This window comes from Nansenia antarctica (assembly GCF_963989245.1).
Source record: "Nansenia antarctica genome assembly, chromosome: 7".
Lineage (NCBI taxonomy): Eukaryota > Metazoa > Chordata > Actinopteri > Argentiniformes > Microstomatidae > Nansenia > Nansenia antarctica.
In genome coordinates this window covers 6,728,051-6,739,179 of record NC_137677.1, presented here as the reverse complement: position 1 = coordinate 6,739,179, position 11,129 = coordinate 6,728,051, and the positions used below count along the sequence as shown (strand labels likewise).

At 46.9% G+C, this 11,129-nt stretch overlaps 1 protein-coding gene across 1 annotated transcript; it reads right to left on the bottom strand.

Annotated features, from left to right (window-relative positions):
- Positions 1 to 4,479: 4,479 nt before the first annotated feature.
- On the bottom strand, positions 4,480 to 7,316 carry LOC308161956 (shootin-1-like; the record flags this gene model as incomplete). The annotated part of the gene is made up of 3 exons (XM_080536037.1): positions 4,480 to 4,622; positions 5,146 to 5,335; positions 6,792 to 7,316. 3 exons carry the CDS (start codon positions 7,314 to 7,316, stop codon positions 4,480 to 4,482), a joined length of 858 nt encoding a protein of 285 aa, XP_080392163.1.
- Between the last annotated feature and the right edge of the window lie 3,813 nt (positions 7,317 to 11,129).

Below are 11,129 nucleotides of genomic sequence, written 5' to 3'. Positions count from 1 at the left end.
TAATGTAATTATTTTGTCATTTAAATGCAATATTAAAAGGATGGGTTTTTATCATCTTAATTTAATTATTTAGTCATTTAAAGGCAATATTAAAAAGATGGGTCTTTATGAGCCTTACGAGCCACCATATGGAACTAAAAGTACCACCTGAGTTGGTATGTCCTGGGGAGGGAAGAGAAGCCGGTCCAGAGAGCTTCCTGTGTCAGAATGACAACGATGTTGTGTGAGATGTGAATGACATCAGTGTCGCTGACGGCAATACATCACACTACTGCAGCCTAGCTGGAGGGGGGGGGGGGGGCCCACAAGTGAGAAGAGGTGAGGGGCTGAGAACCAGTGAGTGGGAAGGACAGTGGGCGGTGGAGCTCTAGCTTTACACCAAGCCACAGCCACACACACATAGCACACACACACACACAGCCACACACACATAGGCCACAGTCATAGACACCTAGTTGGGTCACATACGACAGTGTGATAGAGACAGGAGTTACTTTTTGTGGCTCTGACAATAACAATGTCCTACCCACACTAGATAGGGGTAAACTGATAGGAGTTGCACCTGAGCCTTTGAATGTACTCTGTCACAATGACAGACATCAATGAAATCAATGATTGGTTCGATCTGTCACCCATTTTAACATGATTCTATCTGACAAGATTATACTATTCATATGACTGCAAATCATAATAAATAATAAACTATATTCTTAACTCTTCCCTTCACTGTTGAAGGGATCCAGCACGACATCCCCCCCGCCCCCCCATAGATCTGAAGAAGTCACAGAGAAATCAAAGAGTACACAGGAGTCACAACAGCTCATCCCCCCTTTCACCTGGACACGGCATTATCACTATAGAGGTAGTTCCTGGAATTCCCTGAAAACCCCTAAAACAAAAACAACAATATCCATATCCGCCTTGACGGCTGAGCTCGGTGGCTTGGCGTCCATGGAGCCCCTGTCTCTGTCTCTGTCTCTGCAGGCAGCCCTGAAGGAGGCGCAGGCCGCAAAGAGCGCGCGCCGCCAGAGAGAGTTCACCCCCGACGACAAGAAAGACACCACCTACTGGCAGAAACGCCGCAAGAACAACGAGGCGGCCAAGCGCTCGCGGGAGAAGAGGAGGGCGTACGACCACGTGCTGGAGAGCCACATCGTCACCCTGACCGAGGAGAACGCCCGGCTGAAGACCGAACTCCTGGCCCTCAAACTGCACTTCGGCCTGGCGAGCCCCGCGACCGACGCGGCCCACCAGAGTAGCCTGCTGAGGCTCCACGCTCGCATCTACGCGCCCCAGTCCCCCCCACCCATCAGCCCCATCCAGCCCCCAGATAGAGACCTCTACTGGGGCAGGAGGCAAGGCTACAGACACCCCCTCTCCACCACTCTGCCTACCTACCACCATCATCCCCCCTCGGTCCCCCATCGGTCCCCCATCCCCCCGCGGCCTAGACAACCTGCCCCTCCCCTCATCCCTCCACATCTTCTACCGGCGAGGAGAGGCTATCCCTTCTTCCTGGACGTGCCGGGCGTCCTCCCCTCCTCCGCTAGCTCTCCCCTGCTCCTGCCCCCGCTGCTCTCCCCTCCCCAGTCCTCCTCGCCCTGGTCCAGGCTCCCCCTGCTGAAGCCCACCCCGCAGAGGGGGGGGGGCGTCAGACGAGGAAGGGGAGCAGCAGGTCCCGGCGGCCCCCTCCTGCGCCGCTCTGCCCCACAAACTGAGGCTGAAGACCCACAAGGCTGCCCCTCTCCCCGGGGACGGGCGAGACGAGGCCTCCCCTCCTCCCCTTCTGTGCATGCTTGACTGACTGTCTGTCTGTCTGTCTGTCTAACAACTGATTGACTTACTCACCTTCCTGCTTAAGCCAGGTCCTCAACTAGTTTATAGCCAACCAATGTAGGACTACCGATTGGTTAGCCGACTGCCACGGCTCACAAGACAGGAACATCATCTGCTACACGGTCTGTGTCTTTGTAATTGTAATATTTTTTACCCAACAAAGATCAAATAAATATCTCAACTTCTAGTCTCCTGGTGATACTTCTTCTTAGATATCCATGTTGATTTGTGGTTGTTTCAGTAAGTTCTGTGGCCATTGTGAGCGGCACACACACACATCGTGCCCTATTTCAATTAGTTTAGCTACGCATGAGTGATAAACAACATTGTATCCATATGTCTTCAATTCAGTTTAATGATACACTTCATATTCTAAACCACAACCGACCACCATCACCACCACCTGGACAGGTGAAGTCAAGGGACACAGTCAGACTACCTGCTATCCACCCCCCGCACCAACCTACGGACCTTTGGGGACAGAGCCTTCAGCGTGGCCGCACCTACTCTCTGGAACTCCCTCCCCATAGTGATCCGCAACGCCCCCACCCTGGACTCCTTCAAATTAGCCCTTAAAACCCATCTGTTCACCAAGGCCTTTGGCCCCTAGTCAATGTTTCAGTTTTGCTTTGTTTGTTTTCTGTTTTGTCTGTCTGACCGTTTCCCTTATTGTAAAGCGTCCTTGGGTTTTTTGAAAGGCGCTATAGAATTTTAAGTTATTATTATTATTATTATTATTATTAGACAGAGAGACTTTGAGGGGTCAATGGAGGGTGCAGGGCGTGCAGATGTTAAATGATGCACAATATTATTTCATGATTCATTTGCTCGACCGGACATGACGGTGGCATAGTTTCACAATTGCTTCACAAGTTCATGGAGTTGAAGAAGGCAAAGTGTGAGGTGATCAGTATGTTGTTGTTAACCACCATCATGTAACTAACCGCCGTAAAGACTTCTCTCGGCTGGGAACAGCAGGTAGACCGTTGATGTGACTAAAATCCCCACATCAACTTTGTTATGTTCTGTGCTACCCACAGAAACCAAAGTGGGTGGGTAGTGCTATTTATACTCAATAAGATAATTGTAATAATACAATGTTAATGTGTTTATAAGGGGGCCTCTCCACTCACAGTGCAGTTCTCATTCCGACATTAACACCCACACCCACTCGCACTCGCACTCGCACTCGCACTCACACTCACACTAGCACCGGCACTCACGCACGCACTCACGCACGCATGCACACACGCACGCACCCACAAACACACACCTCTCTTTCTCCCCCCCTCCCTCTGTCAGTCTGGTTCTCTCAGTATGTGTCATGGTGCAAACAAGTGAGGAATCTTATAAACAAGCAGCCAGCTCATCAGAGGAGGGTCTGACGCAGTAAGTGACATCAGGAGGATGGAGGGGGTGTGTGGTCACACCATCTGACCCCCACCACACTTTCCAGTTGATCAGACCTTCCATTAGACCTCCTCCACATGCCTGATCACCACCGGAGTGACCTGGATCACCTCCCACCCAGAAGCAGCCATGAACAGTATCTTATGCCAGTTAGACCTCACTCTCTATGCCATACTGGCAAAACATCCTAGACATTGTGAGCTTAGAATGACAAGGTTCTATCTCCGTTTAGGGTAGTTCAGAGATGTTGAGCATCAAAGTTTTTACATGCCATTATGTTTTGTGAGATGGAACCTTTGTATTTTATTAATTACTAACTCAAAAATGTCAACATTTTAAAAATGACACCACACAGGCATTAATAAACACCTAATGGATCAAATTATGTAAAAAAAAGTGACAAAATGGAGAACCTTATAATTCTAACGTCACAACATACTGTGTAACCATAGTTTGAGGGTAACATTATTTCTGATCAAACCTGACACCCATGTATATGGTTATCTATACATTATTAACAATACAAATTAACAACCAATACCAATTACCAGGAGTTAATGGTAGGCTAGCATTTACTTCCCCTTGATTCTAAAGAAAGCACACTTAGGTATGAAGTTAAATTGCAGAATAGAAACTAGCCATTTTTTTAGAGGAACATGGGTTCACTAGCCAGAGCTGAACACATCCTTTTTCTCACATGTTGTGAGACTTTTTGATCTGCACTTCCACCATGAAGAGTAGTACTGTAGTACATTATCATCTATTGTGGGAAAGCAGGTTTCTTATAGAGAACATCAAACCTCTTCGTTTTCTTCGAAATGCAGACTTACTTTAAAGACATTATGTCATGTAACTGCCTCACATTGTTAGTAAGTTATAATTTGACACCGTGATAATTTCTTGGTTCCGACCCTATTATTCATATTATTCCTACCAATTAGCGGAACTAGTCTGTCACTCCAATGTTCCACACATAATTAGCCTAATAATCAGAAGCACCCTACAAGAAAAAGTGTAAATGTAAAATCAAACCAACCGCAGCCCATGTAGCTACCAAGGGAAAAAAGCAAATGACACAAAATACATATATTTAAAAAATATTTTTTTTTAAATGTATTTATTTATTTAAGACACAATACGAACAGTATTTTGTATCTTGTTTTCTTTCATGGTGAAAGGATGATGATCCATCTTCACTGCTGGTGTAGAGTAACACCCATGAGGACGTGTCTCCTAGGCTCTGGAGCAGTCCAGGCCGCTCCAACCGTTGACGCAGACACACGTGTAGCTGCCCTGGATGTTGCTGCAGGTGCCTCCGTTCTGACACGTGTTGGGCTGCAGGCGACACTCGTCCACGTCCTCGGTGCAGAACTGACCTGTAGGGGGACGGACAGACAGACTGGGGGGGAAAAATTGAGTATTTTTATCAATCATGTAACCTATAAAGTTACAACAACACGTACTAAGACTGACACTTAGAAAACACAGACAGGAACACAGACAGGAACACAGACAGAACTCAGCTGCCAGGGTTCTCACCCACACCAAGCCCTGGCAGCACCCCCACCCTCATTCACCTCCACTGGAACCTCATCAGCCTCCAGGGCAGTGGTTCTCAACCTTTTTTGGGCCAGCGCCCCCCTGTCCATTATCCAGGTCTCTTACCGCCCCCCATAAAAAAGTAGGCTTATTTTCTCCCCTGAATATTAATGTTGACTAATATTCTGTGTTATTTTGTATATTCATTTAAAAATCATGTCACTGAATGCCAAATAATAAATTGGATTTAACTGGGCAGTTGGAATATCATTATCATTAGTCATCAGAGAGCAGAAAAGCCATGTGAATGTGAATACAAATTATGTATGTGCACCAGATGAGCCTGGGCCTCATCGTCACTCTGGATGTCGATGAGATGCTCCTGGATTGCTTGCTCGCATTCCGCCACGTCCGCCTGAAAGGGTTGCACCACCCAGATGGGAACATCAAGGTCCAAAAGATCCCTGAAGCGGATCTTCAAGTCAGCATTCACCATCCTCAGGTGCTCTGTGTAAATGAGGAGGCGCTCATCGGTAAGAGCCTCAGACACCTGCAATGAGCATAACCAGGAAATTGTTATCTGTGCAGAATGTTACTATCTGATTTTGAACTGGTTATTTTATTGCTAATTAGTTAACTAATTGATGTTTCTTAAAGTTTATACTCGATAAGAACACAGAACACAAGTTATTTATACTAACCAGGAACACAAATATAGTTTTGCATAGAGTAGCCTACATTTATTACATGTATTATTTATTATTATCATAATTTAGTAGCCTAGGCTAGATTACCTTGGTCAACAGCGGGAAATAGGCAAACTGCCTCCTGCCTATGCTCTGCCTGTATAGATCCAGCCTGGGACCTGCTCCTTCAGCAGAGCGGTGAAGCCACGGTACCTGCCAACCATGGACGGGGCACCGTCAGTGGCACATGCAAGGATGTGCCCCCCAAGAACACCCCAACGCCCCCCTTTTAAAAATATGTGTTCCAGTGCCCCCCTATGTTGTCTGAAGGCGCCCTGGGGGGCAGTACCACCCCCGTTGAGAAACGATGCTCCAGGGGGAAGGACCGTTTAACCTCCTCTGAGACACAGGTTTTCAACTTATGTCTCCGGGTGGTATTCATCTTAATCTTTGGCAGTTTGGAGGGCGGATGCGGGGTGAGAATACACTTCTCTCCCAGTGTAGCAGGCTGCCCAGCATTATGGGTGGTCAGTAGACTGCTTTCCTGGTTGGCCTGTAGATGATCCTCAACCTCATCAGACTCCAGGGGGGAGGACCGTTTAACCACCTCTGAGACACAGGTTTTCAAGTTATGTCTCCGGGTGCTATTCTTCATCATCTTTGGCAGTTTGGAGGGCCGATGCGAGGTGAGAACACACTTCTGTCCCAGTGTATCGGGCTGCCCAGCATTATGGGTGGTCAGTAGACTGCTTTCCTGGTTGGCCTGTAGATGATCCTCAACCTCATCAGACTCCAGGGGGGAGGACCGTTTAACCTCCTCTGAGACACAGGTTTTCAACGTATATATCCGGGTGGTATTCATCTTAATCTTTGGCAGTTCGGAGGGCGGATGCGGGGTGAGAACACACTTCTGTCCCAGTGTAGCAGGCTGCCCAGCATTATGGGTGGTCAGTAGACTGCTTTCCTGGTTGGCCTGTAGATGATCCTCAACCTCATCAGACTCCAGGGGGGAGGGCCGTTTAACCTCCGGAGCTTGATCCCCATGCTGAGGCCCTGCATGAAGAGTGGGATTCTGGTCCGCGGAGGCAGCCTGCAGTAAAGTAAAGTAAAAGTAAGTAAGTAAGTAAAACTTTATTTATATAGCGCCTTTCGTACATGAAATGCAACTCAAAGCACTTTACAATAGAAAACATACAATCAATGATTACAAAAGGGGGGGGGGATGGGACACGAGACAACAGTAGGGGAGAGCATTTTGTGTTTATCCTCCATGCAGTGGCTTCACACAATCCCAGACCGTTGTGTTTGAGTGTCCTCTACCTCGTGTGCATAGGTCTCAGCCTTCACCCTCAGGCTCTGCTCCAAATCCAGCTGCTCCTTCGTCCCATCATACTCATGGGTAGCCATTATAGACACTCTATTGAATCTCTTGATGGTCTTGTTTTGCTGCTCAATGTTTTTTTGAAGCTCCTTTATCTCAGCGAGTTCCTTCTCAGTAATTGCAGTGAGCTCTTCAATCTGTCTTTGCTGGTCCTGCAGCTGACAAGCGAACAGCTTCTTCTCCTCCAGCAAACTGCTCACTGTCTCCTGAAGTTCTTTGACCTGCTGCTGGTACTGGCTGTAGGGCTCTGGACTGGTGTCCTGTGTGTCCGCCTCCTCTTCCAGAGCGATGCAGTCAGAGATGCTGGGCAGGAGCTCTTCCAGGCACGGCCGAGACGTCAGGCTCGGGTACTTCAGCTTCCTGTTCTCACAGTTCAACTTGGTGGCCAGGGCCTCGGCATTTTCTCGACAGGACTTCTCGATCTCCAGCTGCGTCTGCAGAACGCTGACCTCCTCAATCACCATCTGCAGTGCAGACTGAATAGAATACCCTTCGGTGAGAATACCCTTCTGTCCCAGTGTATCAGGCTGCCCGGCATTATGGGTGGTTAGTAGACTGCTTTCCTGGTTGGCCTGTAGATGATCCTCAACCTCATCAGACTCCAGGGGGGAGGACCGTTTAACCACCTCTGAGACACAGGTTTTCAACGTATGTCTCCGGGTGCTATTCTTCATAAGTATTGGCAGTTTGGAGGGCCGATGCGAGGTGAGAACACACTTCTCTCCCAGTGTAGCAGGCTGCCCAGCATTATGGGTGGTCAGTAGACTGCTTTCCTGGTTGGCCTGTAGAGGATCCTCATCCTCATCAGGCCACATACAGGGGGAAGTTCCCACATCAGACCAGTACAGGGGGAAGTACCCTTTAACCACCTCTGAGATACAGGTTCTCAGGTAAAGTGAAGGGGGAGAAAACCCTTCGGTGAGAACACCCTCCTGTCCCAGTGGATCAGGCTGGGTGGCTAGTAGACTGCTTTCCTGGTGGGCCTGTAGAGGATCCTCATCCTCATCAGACTCCAGGGGGGAGGACCAATCAACCTCCGGAGATTGATCCCCATGCTGAGGCCCTGCATGAAGAGTGGGGTTCTGGTTCTGAAGAGTGGGGTTCTGGTCCGCGGAGGCAGCCTGCGGTGCAGAAGGGCGGATGGGCGGTAGAGGTTTAAGTGGAGCTTTCGTCACACTCACAGGCGTCTTCGGACGAGGAAGGAAGAAATGGAGGTCCTCGACTACCTTCTTTGTTCGGATGGGCGGCGGAGGCAGAGGGCTGGACTGTGTTGAGTTGTGGGTCTCGATCACCGCGGATGTTGAGGGTCCTGTCCAGACCTCACTCTCTAAGTCACAGGCTTCCATGTTAAGTCTCCGGGTGGTATTCCACTTCTTAATCCTTGGCAGTTTTGGAGGGTGCGGGGTGAGAATACCCTTCTGTCCCGGTGTGTCAGGCCGCCCTGCATTCTGGGTGGTTAGTAGACTGCTTTGCTGAATAACATCAAAGTCTGTCAGTGGATTTCGACGGGGGTTCTGCAGTTGAGATCTCCGCTCAGATCTCCTGGGCTGACGCCCTGGGCTGGTGCCCTTAGCTCTTCCTGCAGACTCGTATTTGTCCAGCTCAGCTTGGTCTCTTTTTCGATGGTCCATTCTAGTTCAAAGTGGTATGACCCTGATAAATTATATATTCCTCCTTGTCTCTCTGAGATTGTCACACTATCAGTAGTCAGCCACCAAATGATATGCAACATTCATACGGAATGTTGAAGGTGTATCTGACATGGTTCTGCTGTAGTGATGTCACAATGACCGCCGAAATGTGTCTTCACTAATGATAGAATTTTCAAAGCTTTTTTATGATGTCACAAGTAGAGTCAGACTGCATTCAATGTTACTGAGAAAGGTTTCTCCCTAAATTGCATTTTTATACATTAAAATAAAAACTGTGTTATCAAAGTAACTGCAATTTTGCGAGCAAATGCTCAGAGACTGGAAAGTATAAAACCCTCAACCAGAAACAGCATATTTTATCCTTAGAAATACTGGTAACAGAGTTAAAAAGACACATAGGCAATACAGTGGGTGTCACATGCTTTATAAACAGTGCGCTTAATTGAATAAGATTATTTTTAGAAAATATACAGTACAGTACAAAATTGTCTGGAATATTGTCCAAACACACTTGTTTCTCTACCAAACAACATGAGAACAACATGTGAAAAGGACAGTGAAGTATATCGATTGAATGATGACATTTTGGGACGCTCAGAGCAAGGTCATCTCTCTATAAACTGTACTGTAGAGTCCTCTTCAGCCAGTAGAGGGCAGCAGAGCTACACAGTTGGGACTGATGGCAGTGGGACCTAGGGTGCTAACAAGAAAACCATGAGGTATTTGAGAGGGTGGGTGAATTTTTCCACGTACAGTATTTTCTGTCGTGGTGCAGGTGCAGCTGCTATGAACACACTAAGTACGCGGCGTAGAGGTTTAACAGTTGTGCCAGCATACTGTATTACAGTGCTTGTGTTTTCAGGGGAATGCCCTTCCAAGAAAATGCCTCTATACAATTTACTGCTGTCAAAATGGAGTAAACATTAGGCAACACAAATATGCCAGAATTCTCTATTATCCTCACATCAATATCTGAGTACATTTTAATCTATCTGCAGAAAGTTAGTGAGTTATGGCAGCCCTTGTGATTTGGGGCAGTAAAGCACCCCACCCCGCGCCGTGCCAGAACTCTGGCTGCTGGCTGCAGTACATTCCGTCGTGACCTCACTCCCAGCATCCAAGGACTCTCGGTGTCTCTCTCTCTCTCTCTCTCTCATTAGCATTTTCCCTCACTGTATATATCTGAGACTCTGCTCCTAATGAGAAATATTCTCATCCCTGCTGGTTTTCAGGCTTCCCACTGTCCCCTGAAGCCTAAAATAGGAATCTGAACTGATATGAACTCTGTGTGTGTGTGTGTGTGTGGTTGTGTGTGTGGTTGTGTGTGTGTGTGTGTGTGTGTGTGTGTGTGTGTGTGGTTGTGTGTGTGTGGTTGTGTGTGTGTGTGAGTGTGTGTGTGTGTGTGTGCGTGCACAGACGTCCTTCATCAGTAGTTTAGAGAGCATGGGCATACACTGTAGTATCTCTGTGCTAGGTTATCTGGATCTGATCTAAAGTAAAATCACTGGATATTAACAGTGACTGCAGGAAAATGAGACTTAAATCGGACTCACAGTACAGTACATTATGGACAACCACAATAGCCTTTTAAGGATTACAAAATATATTACATCTGATGTTCCTATCTATACAGTATGGATTTGGATAAAGCCATCCGACAAATGTTGAATAGACAAAGATTTGATAGCAAGTCATTCGAAATGAGACAACAAATCTTTACACACACAACGACCATACAGTATAGTATATACAAAAAAGAGTTTGTACATGTGGAGGTGTCAGAGGGGCTGCAGTCTGAGGGAAGGTGCATGGTGGAGAGGAACCAGGATGAAGAGGAGATCTGATCCCACAAGGACAGTGAGTGTATTTCTACTTTTTTTGCTTTGTCATTCATGACCAGTACTTGACTATCAAACTATTTTTTTTTTCTATCAAAAATCAACATTTTCAAAATAAAACTGCTAAGATTTGTTGCAGCATTAAAATGCTGTTTGATGGCAAAATGAGATTGGAAATCTCTCACTAGAAAAACTTGGCAGTGTAGAGCAGAGACAGTGCTTACTGTCGCAGAGTGTAACTAAGAGCCCTATCTATCCACCATAAACGTAGATGGGTCTGAGAGCAGCTATGATGGGAGCGCTTACAAGTTAATACAGCTCTGGAGATGGGTAGATTCGTAGATTAATAACAACTATTCCGAGTGTTGAACAATTCAAATAAGTATTGGCAAGTCATTGGCATTCAATGAGCACCTTGTGATTATGTATTCATGAGCGTGGAGATGGTTGACAGTCACCTCAGGTGGAATGGTGAGGTTCCCTTAAAGGGGAAGACAGCTGTTGCTTTGTACCGTAACAGTCAACTGACATCTTTAACTATCGTCCAGACTGAACACGATTATAGAACACACAAACTAATAATGTCATATGTATAGAGAACACATACACCTGTTCGTGTTTGCCTTTTGTCGATACAGACATCTTTCTAGAATATAAAACAATGTCTCAGGGAAACTGTTTCAAGGATAAATCCGACGGAGCTGACAGGGAAGCGAGAAAAGTCCAAACGAATCAATATTCTCTCCCTGTTGTAAACAGAGGGGACCACGACAACGTCCTGAATGAC